The 20,197-nt window shown below is 29.1% G+C and overlaps 2 protein-coding genes and 1 pseudogene across 2 annotated transcripts; all 3 read right to left on the reverse strand.

Moving 5' to 3' along the window:
- Positions 1 to 1,479: 1,479 nt before the first annotated feature.
- On the reverse strand, positions 1,480 to 6,203 carry LOC124924913 (protein PALE CRESS, chloroplastic-like). Its single transcript, XM_047464896.1, has 8 exons — positions 6,168 to 6,203; positions 2,894 to 3,053; positions 2,716 to 2,783; positions 2,448 to 2,642; positions 2,268 to 2,354; positions 2,153 to 2,203; positions 1,902 to 2,081; positions 1,480 to 1,810 (listed from the first exon to the last, which is right to left on the reverse strand). Exons 1-8 carry the CDS (start codon positions 6,201 to 6,203, stop codon positions 1,571 to 1,573), a joined length of 1,017 nt encoding a protein of 338 aa, XP_047320852.1. The 3' UTR covers positions 1,480 to 1,570.
- On the reverse strand, positions 6,113 to 8,680 carry LOC124926859 (annotated as a pseudogene).
- A 3,208-nt stretch (positions 8,681 to 11,888) lies between these two features.
- LOC124924914 (F-box/kelch-repeat protein At3g23880-like) lies at positions 11,889 to 13,067 on the reverse strand. Its single transcript, XM_047464897.1, has one exon. It carries the CDS (start codon positions 13,065 to 13,067, stop codon positions 11,889 to 11,891), a length of 1,179 nt encoding a protein of 392 aa, XP_047320853.1.
- Between the last annotated feature and the right edge of the window lie 7,130 nt (positions 13,068 to 20,197).

The following is a 20,197-nucleotide window of genomic DNA, read 5'->3' on the forward strand; positions in this document are numbered from 1 at the left end:
TATTAATATTTAATTCGATACTTGGTTACCTCCGAAAATGCTATCTAAAAGACGGTCCTATTATTAAATTGAGTAATGATAGGGGGAGCGAAAGATTTGCAGCGAATGTGCAGCGAACTGATGTGGAATGCTGACTAGGCATGATGACTCCACATTTTAAATTTTATTTACCTCTCTCCCCGGATCATTAATAACTTCTCTCTATTCTCTTTATTAATCATTTATTTTTTATCTCTTCTTGATCTTTATTAATAATTTATTTTTATAGTTAATTTGTAAATATATATTTATATATTTTATTATTTAACTTATTTATTTATAAGAAATTTAGAATAATAATAATAGGAACAATAATAAATTAAATAAAAAAATATATATTATATTTGATAAATTAAGATAATAAAAAATTAAATATAAAAATTCTTAAATTTTTTAAATTAATTATTTCTTTCCTCTCCCTATATATAATTTATATATTTATTTATTTTTAAAAACGAGTTATAATAGGGAAAATAAATAAATTAAATATATAACTTTTAAAATTATATATATTTTTTTTACTTAAACTCTTTAGTGGTTGTTTATCCTTTTTTTTTCTCTCTTTAATTTTTTTTTATATTTTATTTTCTTGTAAATTATATTATAAACTTAATTAATTAACTCAAAATGTTATATATACTCTCTTCTTATATTATCATATTGGATATTGGGTTAACTCTTATAAAAAAAAATTATTTACGATTGAATATTAATATATCACATTTTGAGTTTTATTTATTTTAAATATTAGTATATTTGATTTGAGTTAATTCATCTTGATAATTTTTTATTTTTCATTATAACTAATTTTAAAAACTAATAAATAAATTATTAATATATATATATATATATATTAATAGATGAGAGAAATAATTAATTAAAAAAATAAGAATTTTTATATTTAATTTTTTATTTTTTTAAATATATATTTATCAAATATATTATATATTTGAAAAAATTTATTTTGTTATTTAATTTATTATTGTCTCTATTATTATTTTAAATTTTATAAATAAGTTAAATAATAAAATATATAAACATATATTTATAAATTAATAATATAAATAAATTATTAATAAAAATTGAAGATGAGATAAAAAATAAATGATTAATAAAGAGAAGAGAGAGAAATTATTAATGATCAGAGGTAAATAAAATTTGAAATGTTGAGTCATCACGCCTAATCAGCCTTCCACCTTAGTTCGCTGCACATTCGCTACAAATCTTTCGCTCCCCCTATCATTACTCTATTAAATTTTAGTCATATGATATAATTTACTGGACTATATGGAAGTCCGGTTTGAATAGCATTGCCCCGCTTTCCCTCTGGATCCCTAGGATCAATGTTGGTGCTAAATTTACTATTCCGACCAAGTCCATCTTTCCCTCTGGATCACTAGGATCAATGTTGGTGCTAAATTTACTATTCCGACTAAGTCCATATATGATTGATCATTATCGTCTTGAATATATTTATAGAACTTGTTCAATTTTTAGGTAATCAAATGTTATAAAATTTAGCATATATCAACTACCATTTCAAGTTGACTGCAAGATCTAAAAGAGCTTCTACCTGTCTAATAGTTCTCTGTTTCTCTTGTTGCTTCATCCTGTTAGCAACAGATTCTGCATCCATTCCTCCTCTCCCAACCTCACCTCTTTCGGTTTCCTCTAACCGCACTTCTTGAAGCAACTCGTTTACCTCCCTTATAAAATCTGCCCTAAGGAGTATATTGTCCATTTCTGCCGTTGGTCTCATTGGCCCTTTGTGCTGACAGAATTTCACAAAAACAAATGAACCATTCCATATGTTTACATGTTAATTACCTATAACCAGATTTAATGTAGAAAACGAAACATACCTGATCAATGTCAAAGCCTGCTGGAACGAGAATGCTGAATGGGTCCTCACGAGGAAAGGTTTCAATCATACTTTTTCTACAATCCTTCAGCCAGCCTTCATCATCAAATCCATCATGCATATTGAGAAGATCATTCAACAATCTCATACTCGTGGAAGCTTCCCGTTTCAAAATCTCTGTCTGCAATGAAATTTCAAATGGAACTTTCATTACAAAATCATTGGAATGCAGCATTGATGTTCGGTTCTTACCTCAACTCGTCTATATAAGAGATCAAGGCTTCTGATTGCATCTTTCTCATCCTGAAATACAGGCCTATTAACATTACTGTTTCAAATTTAAGAACAAGAAGGTCAGCCAACATACATCACGTCGAGCAAGATCAAGGCGGTTCCATATGACCATTAGAATAAGTTCATTAAGTTCTCCCTTTTCAGCAGCTTCCTCAATTTTCTGCAAACGGGACGAACAGTTTCTATGAATTTCAAGCAAGCAAGCAAGCACATGATGTGAAAAATGAAATTGAATTTCAAGCAAGGAAATCACCTCTTCCACTTCTTCAGCAGCTCTAATGAAGCTTGCAACCAATAGCCTTGCTTTTCGAACATCTTCTTCTGGATAGTCTTTCAAACGCATAGCGATTTCAGGAAATTCATCCACCTTCCTTTCCTCCTCGTCGTCTTCCTCTTGACGCTTTTTATGAAATTCCTTTGTCTTCTCTCTTTGCCGCGCTTGCCATTCCTAATCTAACAAGTATTAGTGCCAGCCTCATAATGTAGACAGAAACTGGGACTCAGCTCGTACAGTCACTTACATCGTCATAGAATTCTTTAGGGAGCCCTTCAAGGTCTCGATCTTCTAATTTCTTGCACCTGAGTACAACTGAAAGGTCACAAAGAAAAATCCACCAAAAATGATTCAAAAACAGAGAGTAACAGGAAACAAAGCTATGCCAAAGTGGAAACAGATGAGAGGTTTGATTGGATCTGAACCTGTGCTAGAACGTGAATTGGCCTTACTAGGAGGGAGTGCTGCTACAGATGCTAATTGGCTCCTCGTCGAGAAGAGAGAAAAAGTGTGAGGTAGGAGAGAAATTTCTACAGCACACTTGCAAGTAGTGATTGTTGAAATTTCTTGATTGATTCTTAAGAGCTTCAATCAGGCGTAACAACGCAAGAAGGCAGTTGCGATGGATAAGAACCCTAGATAATTAGGGTTTAGTGGGGTTTTGGGAGGATTTCCTTAGCTTCTATTTTTACCAACAACTGATTGTAATTTTTTGATAATGAATTTATTCTAATTTTATTTAATCAATTAGTTAGTTGTATTAGGAAAAAATATTTTTTACAAATTCAAAATTTTGATGTGAAAATATATGAACAATATAAAAATATAAAATCTCATTTTTGGAGATGGTTAACTTATAACAAATTCATTTGAATTGTCTGAGAGACAGGATAGTAATTAAAATAAATTCGCGGGGTATCAAATGCGCAAGCGAAAACCATGCGATTAACTCGATTTCGGTTCAGGGCGTTCTGCACGATCATGAACCGGTGATTCTGATAGTATCGTGCAATTATACAAAAATTTGTTTAAGGAGGAACCGTACACGATCCGACCGAAAATAGATGACGTGTCTTTTGATTGTATAGTGAGGAGCCTAATAGTGTTTTGGAATTTCGTTTCACACTTGAGGAAATAGAAGCGATAATAATAAGATGTCGTAGTGATAAAACTCCGAGAATCGATGATTTGTATATTAACATTTTTCAAAAAGGCGTGGTCGTTCCTTAAATATGATATCATGAAAACGTTTGAGTATTTTTTCTTATTTTTTCCTTCAACAAAAGTTGAAACTCAATATTAATTTGTCTAATACGTAAGGTTCTTGAAACCATCTATATAAAGAACTTTAGACCAATCAGCTTTGTGTCGTCGTTCTATAAGATTGTATACAAATGTCTCGTAAACAATTGTGCGGGATTTTTGAATTGTGAATTCGACTAATCAAATGACTTTTATCAAGGGTTGTCAAAATTTTGACGTAGACAAACTATAAGTGGATAAGTGTGCATTTATTAAGTTGAATATGGAGAAAGTATATGACCACGTGAATTATTATTTTTATTTAATGCTATGGGTAAAGTGAATGGGGATAAGTGGATTAGTTGGATTAGGTTATGCATTTGGATGGTCAAGTTCTCTTTGATTGTGAATGGAAGTTCTAAAAGGTTTTTTTAAAAGTTCAAGGGTATTAGACAAGGTGAACCGTTGTCTCTATTTTTGTTCGTCATTGTCATTGAAACATTTTTTAGATTGTTGAAGTTTGCGGAAAAAATTGGTCTAATCAGATAAGTGAATTGCGGGACAAATATGTCTCATTTTTTCATTTCTCATCTGCTATTCGTTGACGCTACATTGTGAATTATATAGTCACACGAAAACATGTCAAACATATGTGTGATATTTTTTGATTGTTCAGAACATGCTCTGATTGATATTTAGAGTCTAACTATTTATAAGCTGATACGATGATATACAATTATACACATCATTGGTTTGGATGATTCAACAAAAACTAGTTTCCGACCAGCTAATCATAACATTTGGAGAGATATCTCTACTACGAGGAAGTCTTTCTGTGGGCAGTGCATATTCTCGGTAGACGACGATTCATCGATCAATTTATGGGACGATGTTTAGTGTAGTATCACAAGTCTTGCATTGTAATTCTCAACTTTTGTTTCGGCTGCACTGAATAAATATTTTGGTCAAAAACATATTCAATTAACGTTTGAATAGTTTCGCGATAACTGATAAGAATTAGATAAAGAAGAAGACTTGATAGAGAAATAATCTTAAATGAAATGATGTTGTTTTTAATTTGGCATGGGGTGATGATTCATTATTCACTTGATGTTTTACTTGATGTTTTACGTTGCCAATATATTTTTCCTTTACATTTGGTCATTATTACACATTATTTACAAAGATTTCTCCCTATGACTTTTTATGAGAGAAGTTATGGAATTATAAATTTTTCTTCAAAAATCTCATTTTTTTGATAGAGTGTAATACATGGAAAAATCTTGACTGATGACAGATGAATGAAAAAATGATATATTATGGTTAGTCGTTACAGAATGTGTTGCGAATAAGTGAAAACAACACATCACTTACTTTTTGTCTTACGAAAGAGTGATTGCGATTTAGAGCATACTTTGAAATATGATTTACATTGAATGAGTGATGCCTAATTCAATTGTCGGTTGTTGGGATGCATAAAAACTGCGAGCTCGGTTAGATTGAGTGGATGAGTCCTTATCCCGATTTTTGTATTGTGGACTATTTGGTTTGAAATAAATTGTAGGACATTCAATGATTGCGGTCGACCGATGAGTTTAGTCAACAATGCTATTATTTTGACGATAATGGAGTTATCTACAGAAAAATTGGTGGAGACGCTCGGTGAATTCATTGATTTTCTAGCTAGTTAACGATAGATTTTATGTTATGTTTGTCTATGAACACTTGTATGTTTTTTATTGTTATGTTTAAATAACTATTATTTATATCATAATGCAAGATTTTAAAAAATAGAATCAAATGACTCTTTAAAATTGTTAAAAGAATTTCTTTTATCTTGAAAGAAGAAGCCAAAAGGTAAATAAAGATAATTAACGTTGAAAATGATTTTATTTTAAAACATAACTGAAAAAATACAACAAAAAATTCAATATTACAATAATAGTCAGCAACAAAAATGAATATTTTTTGAAAATTTAACCAAATAAATACAAATTTATCATGAATTAAAAAGAACAGAATATCATAGAATTATTATTACAAGTTACAAATAAGAAGTTATGTCAAGAATTATATGAATAGAAAGTCAGAAGTTACACGATCAAGAAATTATGAGTTGAAGTCTTCTAACCATTTTCAAAAGAACAAAAATGACATGAATTGAAAAGAAAAACATCCAAACCCCACTATGTCAAATCCAAAATGATCCATCTCTGCTTCGAATGTGGTTTGCTTCACAACTACTATAAATTTAAAAACATTACAAGTGCAAATAGAAAGAACAAAAAAAACTTGCCAAACCTAAAAACCACTAAGCCCGGTTAATGTGACAAGAATCGTTAAGGCTGGATAGCATAACAGGAGACAGACAATCCTTCCTCTTTTGAATAATTTCTTGATTTCTTTCACTTGTTTTACTCCATGTGTTTCTCAATAATCGCCCTTCCATGAAGAAACCTTCAAATTGTCATCATCATCCCAAAGAAGGGGCATTTTTCTTTTTACCTGATGATGCACTAACAAACATGAAAGAGACCCATTAAATCATCTTTTTATACATTCTTCTGTAAATGCTTGAGCCCTCAAGTACAGCATGAATCTCTCTCTGTTCTTATTCCCATTGGGTTTTCCAACAACCAACCATCTTTGTCACGGTGCATAGTGTCAATGTGTAAAAGTGTAGAATGGACATCGAATTGGCTTCTCATGTCAAGCGCCACTTCAAATACATCCGACTGGATAAAGACCTGCTTGTTGACAGCAAAAGAGAGTTAAGAATGCACACAATATTCAATATTTAACTGGTAGTTTCTCAATCGAGAGTCTGAATCCAGATGCAGAAAAGAATTGCCTAACTAAAAAACCAAAACATAACAATATCATCTTGTCTCAAACTCTTTCAACATAAACAAAATCAACTTCAATACCCCCTAATTTATTGATGATATTATTTCTCTCAATTTATGATTATATTCACAAAAGATCTTAACATAAGTTGTCCAAAATTATAGAAAATATGAAATTCTACATTCAAAAAAATAAATAAGTTGCAGGAAAAACTATAAAATTTGTCTAGAGGCAGCATAGAACTGCACAAACCTGTCCTCCAGGCATTAGACGGCTCGCAATAGAATCCACTAAAGGAGTCTGTAGGACCCTTCTTTTATGATGTCTTTTCTTAAAATGTGGATCTGGACACTGCAAGTATCATACACAAGAATAAGGCACTCAACATTTCATGATTCCAACTACTGCTATGTAATGCAGACTTTATTTCAGGTTACTCACCAGTATAGAAACAAACATCAATGGGCCAGGGTACGTGGATACAATATCTTTGAAAGAAATGGTTGCATTCGCATACATAAAATGTCTGCAATACATTTATTTGCAACAATATAAACCACCAACCTTTTCTTTGCATAATCTAAGAAGAGACGTGCCAAGAAAAAAACTTACACATTCCTTAGTCCTAGATCATTTAGCCAACTGTCTGCACGTTTAACCAGCTGGAATGAAAATCGAAATAGAAGTCACTACATAAGTAACTCATGTCAAGCAAAGACAATTTTAACAGAAAAAATATTGCAGAAATTTCTACCTTTTCCCTTATTTCCAGTCCCAAGTAATTTGTAGAGCCCTGATTTCTCTTACCAAGCCAGAGAACAAATCTACCACTACCTGACATGTTAATTCCATTAGAGGAAATGGATGATAGGAATTAAGAAGTTTATCAATATTCTAGATTTTTTTTATAGTTGTCACGAAGATGGTTACTAATAATACAAACAGTGTTTATACCAAGTTTTGAATACATGACCTCAACGTTGTTCATTGAACAACTCATCCATCGTCAAATCAGTTGAATATTTAGCATCTTCTAAATTTGTTCCTAGGAAAGTTGTTAATCAAGGTGGAGCTTATAAGAAATTATTTGAAAGGATAGAACCATTTTCAAACGTTAGGTGGTGCTTATAAAAATTATAAAGCAATTAAAGTAAGAATTATTATATTGATAGACTATACCTAACTAACTAAGCACATAATGATTCATGAACACCTTTCGTGGTATGAAACTTATTTCGATCTGTTGAGCAGCAATATATGTTTTTTCTTCTCTATGTCTCCATATTAACCATCCTACTTTGCCATTGATCAAAAACTAGATATAATTTTTGGTAATTTGCCCGTAGTTTTGCTCTCCAATCACATCATTTCCGTTGTACTTAAAAGATTTGTTATTTATAATTTCAGAAGAACAATGAATTGTGAAGAGGTGTATTACCACATCCAATATCCACCATAAGGGGTAGTGTTGTGTCCTTGTACACCTGACTCCAATCTGGTGCTGGAGTAGGAACCTATTAAAACAAAGAATGAGCTCGGTGTTTAAACAATGTCGTGTCTTTTCTAATCATATCTATCCATTTGTGTGTGAGATAGTGAAAGAGAATACCGAGAAAGAGGCGCTAAGAGGGTTGACATGCTGCCTTAACCGAACCTGACCCAGATCCTGTAACAAGCACATATTTTTGAATGTTAGCAAAAACAACCAACTGGGTTAGACATAGACATAGACAGGTCCTATTTGAAAAACATTTTGTTTCTGGATCAGAATCCGCACCCAAATGATAAATTCTTTAAATTTCGTTTTCAAATGTGGTGATCTCAATATCAGTTTTCAAATGGGACCCTACTATAAATTTTCAAGATATAAATTGGGCGAATGTGATTTACCTCGGGAGCTTTGTTAGGAAGGCTGAGGTCAGCGTACTCTATGGCGATGAGGCCCGGACTTCTGATAACTTGACCTTCTTTAACGGCGGTTGCTGTGCTGCGGAAGGGGAGATAACGGCGGCGCGATAAGTGAACTATTTTAGAGGGTCTGAGATTTTGAGAAGGGAAAGAGAAGAAAAGAAAACGAGAAGGAAATACAGAACACGAGGCCATTCGTAAAGGGGTACTCCCAGTCCCATCCAATGGAAGTAGAAACGATTTCAAGTACATATCTATTGTAAATCTTCTATGAAATGTTTTTTTGAAATAATTTAGTTTGGCATATTAATATTTTTAACTACCTTCCTTGCCAGTTCAAATTATTTATCATAATTTGAAATGAGTTTAATCTTCAACAAATTCAAAACTTATTTTAACTAACCACAAATATTTGGTTGAATTTGAGGGAATTGTTAATCAATTTAATTTTCGATAATCACACAAAATCAAGATAATTGATGGATAGAATGAGTGGAAATGAAATAATTTGAGAGATGATATTTATACTAAAGTATTTTTGAGAGTCTTATTAAGTTATTTTATTTCTCGTATACAATGAATTCTTCTTTTTAGACTTGTTTATTTTTTTAAAATTGATATATTTTATTGGTATTCTTTACTAAATGTGAACTAATAAAGTATTTTTTTTCATATTATATATCATTTCTGACACCAACAAAAGAAAAATATATAATCAACTAATAAAATTGAAATCATGAAATCCTAATTTTAATTATTTCTTTTTGTCAAATAATCCACTCCACCAGATACTATTGAAGATTTTTTTTTTTTAAATCCACCAAAACTGAAAACAAATTGATTTTTTTAAAGTAAATTGGGATTTGGGAGTATAGTCGGTAATTTCTGACCTGATACGAAAACACGACCTGAACTAAATACGAAAAAATCACGTTAAAGTCATATAATTTTGAGTTCGGATCGTAATTATGTCGACCTGTTTAACCTGATTAATAAACAAATAAAAATCGAGTCGACTTTAAATGATCCAAAGTAGACTCATCAACCCGTATATAGTTTTCTTTTATAAAGTTTTGTATTTGTCTTTTCCTATTTCTCACTCACTCAATTTTTCATGTATAGTTTCTGTAAATAAATTTGTGATTTAACTTCATTTTTGTTTTATACTGATGTCATTTTAATCTAAAATAAAGAAATGTGACATTAGTTACATCGGGTTTTATCGGATTGGGTTCGAGTCAAGTTAGATCAATTAGGTCGTATTCGGGTTAATTACAAATTAACAAATTAGATTTAAATTAGAGATTTTGACCCAAGTTCAGGACAATATCGCTCAACCAGTTAAATTGTCAACCCGAACTGAATGGTCAAAATGCAGTCTCAATGTCATATTTGTATAAATTTTGAAAACTCAAGCCTCAATTTGCAAAATTAAATTTTTAAGCTTTAAATCAAGCAAATAATTCGAATTCTAAGACCCAAATAGCTATTTTGGTATTTTCAAAATTGGTACTAAGCCATAGATTATACATATTTTTTTACTAACTTAATATTACAAATAATTATCTATATACATATATAATATTTGAAAGATTTTTTTTTTATATTTGTACTTTAATAAATTAAAAAGAAGAAAATAATAAAAATGTTAATATATATAGAGGAATGATAGGAAGCACTACTTTGGGGAGCGACTCGTACAACGAAAGTGACCTCGTTGTTATACGAAAGTGACCTCGCTGTTATACAAAAGAGACATCGTCCCTTTTGTATAACAACGAGGTCTTTTTTGTATAACAACGATGTCACTTTCGTATAACAACAATGTCACTTTTGCTGTACGAGTCGCTCCCCCAAAGTAGTGCTCACAATCATTTTTCATATATATAATAGTCCATCATGAAGCATTATGTTAATAAGATAAAGAGAGAAGGAAGATTAGAAAACTAGAAACACTTTAGTTTATAAATTGTCTAAAAAAAAGTAAAAAAATAAAATTCAGTTATAACAATAAATGAAAATGTAACACTTCCAACTGTTTTCCAAAGATATTTTGTATGAAGGATTAAAAAGGAAAAGACTATTATCATCGTCATCTTCACTTGTCTTCTTCATTGAACTACAAAGATGACTTGTCTTCTTCATTGAACTACAAAGATTATTTAGACTGCAACATTAACTCCTCTGCAATTAAGGAAAAATAAACCACTTGCAGGTTAATAATTTTTTCATCAATGTAGAAGTCAAATACGATCTAAATAAAACATATAGTTTATGTAAATTATTGATCAAACACAATATTCATGAATAGAAGAAAATTATAGACAAGTTAAACTATAAACTAGATTCAAGTTCTGAGATCTTGAAATAATCTCTTTGTTGGTGATAAGATCCTTTTTTCATTCCAAGAAATTATGTATGAAAATTAAAACAATACCGTATCAACAAGATCAAAATACAGTACAACTTGGATAATTTGTAATAAGATGACATGAAACCTCAAGTCATATTAGTCCAATGCACACTAAGTAACTATGGAATAAACTTAACTTTCACAATATACGAGTCTATGCCTACCTATATATCTTGAAGCCTTCATGAGATAAATTTAACCCCAAAACAAGATAATTGTATCAACAAGATCAAAGTGCAGTACAACTTGATAATTTGTAATAAGATGACATGAAACCTCAAGTCATATTAGTCCAATGCACACTAAGTAACTATAGAAGAAACTAAACTTTCACAGTATAATACGAGTCTATGTCTATCTATCTTGAAGCCTTCATGAGATAAATTTAACCCAAAAACAAGATAATTGTATCAACAAGATCAAAATGCCGTACAACTTGATAATTTGTAATAATATGACATGAAACCTCAAGTCATATAAGTCCAATGCACACTAAGTAACCATGGAAAAAACTTAAATTTCACAAAATATGAGTCTATATCTACCTATCTTGAAGCCTTAATGAGATAAATTTAATCCAAAAATAAGATAAAAAGATTGTCATCTTTTTGCTAAAGTCTAGCATACAATTGACAGTTTATTAAAAAAACAATTGTACAAATATCTATCTAGGGTGAGAAATTCCAAACATTTTCTTTGTCTATTTGTCCATAATATTTCTAAAACTATAACAACCCATTTTAAACACTTTTGTTACAATAGGTTGAAAAGTAAATTTTAATCCAGATTAATACATATTCTACTCTCCTCTGCAAATATACAACATATAAAATCCCGGAATCATCTAAACTTCAAATAAAAATTCATTTTTCTCAAGAGCATACAAATTATATATGAATTAAGTAATTAAACACTACTTTTTGTTAAACTGAATGAATTAAATAAGAAAGAATCTAAATAAAAGTAATATTTTACCATTTCATCAATAATTTGATCTATTGTTGATGGCATCATTGAAAAGGCGAGACTAGGCTCTCCGTATAAGTGAGAGCTTCAAGGCAACGTTTGTGTGCATTTTTAAGGCCAGGATAAGAAATTGTGATCACTTTATTCTCCACATGAAACAGCACCAATTGTTTTCCAAACAACATAAGGATTTCATTTTTCTTGGTAATATACAATGGTGTAAACTGAAAATTCATTCGACCCTCTGGAAAGGGTAATGAAAACAACTTAGTCCAAGATTCAGTTTTTCCATAATCTTTCATTATCCATAAGTCAAATTTCCTCTCATCATGATAGTTAATTAGCATACAGAGGCATCCATTTAAAACCCATATCACAGAATCCAAAACCGATTCCCCAAAACAGGGTTGTGATATTTCAGAAAAGGTTTCTTCGGACATATCGAAAGTAAGGATACTCTGATAACTATTGATCCCTGTATCAATACTTGCTCCCCAGTGAAGTGTTCCATTCACAAACATTCCCATATCACCCAACGGACAGAATTGAGGGTAATTCTTAACCTTCCTCCATGAACCACTCTTCAACCCGTAAATCTTTATTTGAGTTGAGAAAGGGCCAGTGAAATTTGTTGATTTACAGTTAATAACGATCACCTTGTAGTCGGAATTACGTTCATCATAGCCAAACCCATATGCAATAAACCGACTTGCACGCTCTTTATAACCGCAACTGGGAAGTTTCTTGGATTCCCTAGTTGATGGATTCCATAAAAGTATCTTAGCTTGATCAATAACTACACAAACTAGCCCATTACATGAGCCAATGATCCATATATCAGATTTTGAGTATTTCTTTGGAAAATTTAATGAAAGTTCAGTTGGAAACTCTTCATTCAGAACATCTGAGATGTAAACAGATTTCACATCACTAGTACGAACCCATTGAGAATATCTGATAAGAAGCTGTTCTTCATTCTGGGAAGCTTTGAGATGCTTCTTCACGAATATGGGATCAGCAATCAAAGCATTCCAAGATATGGAGACGCACCTGCATCGGAGAAGTGATTTGACTGGAAGTCTGCTTAAAATTTCTGTAATAATTTCTGGAGGCAGGGACCTAACGAGGGTGATTAAATCGGCGGCGGCGGCGGAAGAAGAACTTGTTTGAATAAAATTGCCCCGCTTACTCTCTCGATTCATAGGATCGGTTTGGACGTCCATGGATAGAGTTGCGTCGATCGATTCAGAGTGCACAGATTGATTTTGGAGAAGAGATTATAAGTGACGAGAAATCAGGGTAATGTAGGGGACTCCGTATCCCACTTAAAGTATACAATTCAACTGATCAAACACTGACAAATGCTGACAAGATGTGAGGTTTAAAAAAATAAAAACTTTTTTTTTTACTAAATATATAAACGGTTGCACAATTTAGGGTTTGGTATATAAATTTTCATGTAGTATAAAGACCATTCATATGAAATTTTAGGATAAATCATCATGAGACTCACACTACTGATTTCTTACGTATTTTTTCTCTTTGTTTTCATCTTTAAGGTTTCGTGAATTCAAACTTGGTCAAATCCAGAATTTCACATTAAAAGTCGGAAACTTAATAATATGTTAAATAACATATTTATTTTTGAAATGGATTCCTCTCAAAATCAAGATATTAATTTGGATGTTGATGAATTTGAAAGTTCTAAGCATAAGCATGATGAATGGTCATCTAAAAAGTCTAGAAAATATTCTCATATTTTGATGTATTTTAAGAAAATGAAATGTATTGAAAATATAATAAAAGTTGGATGTAATGGATCCAAAAAATAGTATAAATGTGTGGGTAAACATTATGGGACATCAAGTTTCATTTTTGTGTAATTCATATGTAGATAAAAATCAAGAAGGCAACGTAATAGTTACATCAATATTGTCAAAACAATGATTAAATGTTCTAGAGGATGCTGATGCAAACATTGAAGAGAAAAGCGACGAAGAAGAATGATTTGACATAGATTATATCTCGATTAATAATATTTAAAATATGTTGACTTTACTAAATTTCTATTTTATGAATTTTTCAAATTTTAGTTACTTTGTTGAATTATTTGGTCAATTAATGTGTAAAGATAAACAAGACTCTTGTTTGTATTATGATTATTTGATCATATTCTTGAACTCTTGTTTTCTAAAACTATTAATAATTTTTATTTGTAGTGAGACCCGCCTAACCCGCAACCCACCTTGGGTTGGGTTGGAGATATTTAGCCCGCCGGGATGTTGGGCCGGTCCGCCGTCGACCCTTCAAACGATGAGTTTTGATGGGTAGGCCCGCCCCGCCATGGGTTGGCCCGTCTAACCGCTCTAGTTGTTGGGAGTTTGAGACTATTATTTTTAATAATATTTTTTTTTGTCTAAAAGTTGCTAATAATGACGGATTTATATCACCCCGAAAAAAATAAAAATAAAAATTATTTTGAATTTTTTATGGTAAATACGTGACATCGCACGTTAATTTCTTACAAAAATTAATATAATGCATTGTTTTTTTTTTATATAATTATTATTATTTTTTTTTTGTAAAACTTACTTTTATAAACTCGTTTAATCTAAAATTTTCTCGTTATTTTTTAAGCCTATTCTGATTTTTTTAAGCCCACCCAACTATAAATTCTGGGTTCGTATCTAATGGCTAGTTTGCATTCTTCTTTTTAAGTTTTTATTTTTTTATAAGCCATAATCTTTATGTAAAGCGATGTCATACATCTCATTCATGGCGGTTAAAATCTCGATTTGGCTCTTAAAATCTTACGATTTCACATTAGGTTAAATTAGGTTAATGAGTCTGATTTTAAATAAACTCTTAAATAAGGTAAACTCTTAATATTTTAAATTTACGATATTAAGATTTTACAATTTTACGAGTTTATAAATAATTTTGATTTTACGATTCTAACCGATTTTACTTTTATAAAAAAAATTATATTTAAAAATTAAAAAATAAAGTTATTATTTATTTATTTAAATTAATTAATTAATATAATTAATTTTATAAATAATATTTTTTTATAGTGTTATCTATTTATTATTATTTTTTAATTAATTTTATATTAAAATATATAATTTCTTAAAATTAACTAATTATAAAATACTTAATTATATATATAAATAATAATGATATATAACTATTATTTTTTTAAATTAAACTCTTACGATTTAATATAAACTCATGATTTTACGAGTTACAACTAGTTAACGATTCTACGTAAATCCTTGATTTTGACCGCGTTAATCTCATTTCCTTTTCTTTCATTTTGTATTAACGTGTTTATTCATATTATAAGTCAATTGTTATGTGTTGTCCCGAAATTTGAGGTTTTGTTGAAAAAAATGTTCTTTATTTTTTATTTAAATTGTTTTATTTAAGTTTCATGGAATTTATGGTCAAGCTAATTTTAAACACTACAAAATAAAAAAAAAATGTTTTATATTATAATTAATAAAATAAATAATAACTTTATTTTTTAATTTTTAAATATAAATTTGTTTTTTTTAAAGTAAAATCATCTTACCATCATAAAATAGAAAACATGACATTATGGTTTGAATTGTAAAATTAATCCACATTTAAAAAGGAAGAAATCATACAATTATTTATATATAATAATCCATTTTCATGAATCATTATGTTAGTAAGATAAAAATAAAGAGAAAAGAGATGACTGAAAATAGAAAACATTCCTATATATTCAGTTTACAAGTTATCCAAAATAAAAAATATTTTTTTTCATAGTCATAACAATAAAGAAAACAATAACATATTTAGCAAAAGTAATCACCTTTTTTCAAAGGCATTTTGTATGAAAGATAAGAAAAAAAAAAAAAAAGCTATCATCATCTTCTTTTTCTTCTTAACTCAACTACGAAGACTATTAAGACTGCAATACTAATTCCTCTACAAAATAAAAAAAAAACACACCATTCATCATACATAATTATTTGCAGGATAATAGTTTTTCATCAATGATAGAGAATTAGAAGCCAAAACGATCTAGATCACAAAGTTTATGTAGCTTATTGATGACATTATTCATGAATAAAAGAAAAACTTAAACCTAGCTGAGCTATAAGATTCTTGACCAAACTCAAAATAAGTTGATCATTTTCTTTGTGTAACTAAATTAGATAAGTTAAAATGTAACTAGCTTCAAGTTATGAGATTGTGTCTCTTTGTTTATTATGATAAGATTCATCTCTCTTTATTATAAACTTTTTGGTCCAAGAAATTCTCTATCATAATTTCTAATCATATTTGTCAAATTAACACTTTTAAAAACAAGATCAAAATACAATACAAGTTTAGATATTTTGTAAGAAGATGAAATGAAATTTCAAGTCATATTAGTCCAATGCACACTAAGTGACATAGAAAAAACTTAATTTTGACACTATATGAGTCTATATCTACTTATCTTGAAGTCTTCGTGAGATAAATTTAGCCCAAAAATAAGATAAAAAAGATTGTCATATTTTTTCTCAAGTCTAGCATACAATTTACAATAGGTAAAACATTAATTATTGACAAAACAATCATACAAATATCTATCTAGGAATGAAAATTTTCAAACTATTCCTCTGTCCATAATACTTGTAAGACTGTTAGAACCATTTTTACCACTTCTGTTACAATGAGTTGAATCAGAAATTTTAATTACAAGAAAATTCTAATCAAATTCTAATTATATTTGTCAAATTAAGACTTCAAGCAACAAGATCAAAATGCAAGTCTCAAGATCACATTTGTACATTTGAAAATTCAATCCTCAAATTGAAAATTTAAATTTTGAGCACTAAATTAAGCAAATAACTCTAATTCTAAGTCCCAAATAAGTATTTTGGCCTTTCAAATTTGGTACTAAGTCATAGTTCATACATATTTTTTGACTGACTTAATAATTATCAGAACAATCTTTATACTATGCAATTGAAGGAACTTTTGTTATACTATACCTTAAGAAATTAATAATAATAATAATAATATTGTAAAAAGAAAAAGAGAATGGAGGTACTAAAAATATGAAACACCCTTATATATTCAGTTTACATGTCCAAAAATAAGAAAGAAAAATCCATATTTATAACAATTAAGAAAATGTAACACGTTTAGGAGTAAAATTGTTTTTTAAAAGCATTTTATATGAAGGATTAAAAAGACAAAGACTATTATAGTCACCATCTTCACTTGTCTTCCTTGTTCAACGAGACTATTCAAAAAATAACACTAACTTCCTCTGCAATATCAAAGATAAAAGAAATCACCCATTATTATTTGTCGATATAACAATTTTTATAAATGATAGAAAAGTAAAAGTCATATATGATCGATAAAGTACAAAATTTGTGTAAATTATTGATCACACGCTATTCATTAATAAAAACAAATTACAAACTCACTAAATTCACTAAGGTAACTGAAGTGTAAAAAATGATTTCTAAGAGATAGTAGAGCCCATGATATAGTGTTTTTTTTTGTTTATGAGTGATAAAATATACATTATTCATCTCTCTATTATATAAACTTTTCAGTCAAAATCAATTTCTATCACAATTTGAAATTAAATTTGCCAAATTAACACTCTTAACAACAAGATAAAAATGCATTTCAACTGGATATTTTGTAAGAAGATGATATGAAATTACAAGTCATATTAGTCGAATGCACACACCATGAAATAAACTTAACTTTGACACTATATGAGTCTATATCTACCTATCTTGAAGTTTTAATGAGATAAATTTAGTCCAAGAAAAATATTAAAAAATAATTGTCATGTGTTTGCTCGGGTATAACATACAATTCACAGTAAGCAAAACATTCATTATTTACAAAACAATTATACAAGTACAAGTAAAACACTAAAAATCCTTTGGACCCTTTAGAAAGGTAATGAAAACAACTTAGTCCAAGACTCAATTTACCATAATCTTGTATTACCCAAACCTCAAATTTCCTCCCACCATAGTTAAATAGCATACAGAGGCATCCACTTAAACTTATCTCTTGTACTTTTTCTAATTCTAAATGAGATAAGTTTGTTTTTAATAATTATAGTAATGAATCATTATGTTATTAAGATAAAGAGAATGGGAATGGAGTTTATTGAAAATATGAAACACTTCAGTTTACAAGTTGTCGAAAAACAAATATCACATTTATAACAATAAAAAAATGTAACACATTTAGAAAAAGTAAACATTGTTTTCTAAAGGCATTTTGTATGAAACATTAAAAAGGAAAATACTATTATTATCATCATCATCATCTTCACTTGTCTTCTTCATTCAATTAGAGACTATTCAGACTGCAATACTAACTCATTTGCAATATCAAAAGAAAAAAAATCACTCATCATTACTTGAAGGATAATAGTTTTTCATCAATGACAAATAAATAGAAACCAAATATGATCTAGATAAAACATAAAGTTTAGTTTATTGATCACACACGCTATTCATGAATAAAAAAAATACTTACACTTAGTCGAACTCAAAGATACAATGTTAATTCAATTATAGATAAGTTAACTGTAAACTAGTTTCAAGTTCTGAAATATTGAGATGACATCTCTTTGTTTATAGTGATAAGATCTACATTATTCATATTTCTTTAATATGAACTTTTTAATCCAAGAAATTCTCTATCAAGTTATAATTATATTTTCTAAATTAACACTCCTAGTAACAAGATTAAAATGCAATACAACATATATTTTGTAAGAAGATTACATGAAATTTCAAGTCATATAAGTCCATGCACATTAAGTGACCATGGAAGAAACTTAACTTTGAGTACACTATATAAATCTATGTCTACCTATCTTGAAGTCTTCATGAGATAAATTTAGTCCAAGAACATGATAAAAAAAAATTATCATCTTTTTGCTCAAGTCGAACATACAATTAATAGTAAGTAAAACATTAATAATTGACAAAACAATTATACAAATATCTATCTATGGGCGAGAAATTCCAAACTTTTATGCTTATTACATTTGTAAAACTGTAATGAGAAATTTTAATCAAATTCATATTTTTTTGTTTGGGTAGAACCAGCCCATTTTATAATTTTTTTATTGGTTTGGATTAGTTCACAGATTAATACATATTTTATTCATCCCTACAAACAAATGTACAACATATAAAATCCTGATCATCTAAACTTCAACGAAAACTCTTTATTTTCGGACCACACAAATTATATAAATTAAAATATAGACTTTTTGTTACACTGAATACACTGAAATAACAAAGATTTTCTCTTAGTATAAGTGAGGACTTCAAGGTAATGTTGATAGAAATGTTTAATGACGAGATACGAAATTATTACCATTTTACTCTCCACGTGAAACAACACAAATAGTGATCCAAACACCCTAACGATTTCATTTTTCTTGGAAATATAAAATGGTGTAAAACACTGAAAATCCATTAGATAAAAGAATAAATCATTGCAAGAAATTTCCTACTCAAATTACAATCATATTTGTCAAATTAACACTCCAAATAACAAGATCAAAATGTAAGTCTCAAGATCATATTTGTACAAATTTTGAAAATTCAGGCCTAAAATTGAAAATTTTAACTTTGAACCCCAAATCAAGAAAATAACTCAAATTCTAAGCCCCAAAGAGCTATTTTGGCCTTTTCAAGTACTAAGCCATACATCATACATATTTTTGACTGACTCAATATTTCAAATAATTATTAAAAAAAAATCTGTATAGACATGTAATTGAAGGATTTTTTTTCTATACTGTAATTTAATTAAGAAATTAAAAAGAAAGAAATAATAAAATTATTTATATAAAATAATTCATAGTCATGAATTATGCTAGTAAGATAAAGAGAATGGAGGTACTAAATATAAGAAACACATATACTGAGTTGACAAGTTATCCAAAAAAATATAAAAAGAATCCATATTGTTAAAATTAACAATAGTTGTCCGAAGACATTTTGTATGAAAAGTTAAAAGTGTAAACGGTATTATCATCATATTTTCATTTGTTTTCTTCATTAAACTATAGAGTCTATTGAGACTTGACCACTAAATGCTTTGCAATATCAAAGAAAAACGAAATTAACCATCGTTACATGAAAGTTAATAGGATTTTCATCAATACAATAGAGATAAAACACAAAGTTTGTGTAACTTATTTATCACATGCACTATTTATGAATAAGTTAAACAATAACTAGCTTCAAGTTCTAAGATGATGTCTTTTTGTTTATAATGATAAGATCCACATGATTCATCTCTCTTTAATATGAAGTGTACAGTCCAAGAAATT

The sequence above is a fragment of the Impatiens glandulifera genome, chromosome 2 (genome assembly GCF_907164915.1).
Source record: "Impatiens glandulifera chromosome 2, dImpGla2.1, whole genome shotgun sequence".
Lineage (NCBI taxonomy): Eukaryota > Viridiplantae > Streptophyta > Magnoliopsida > Ericales > Balsaminaceae > Impatiens > Impatiens glandulifera.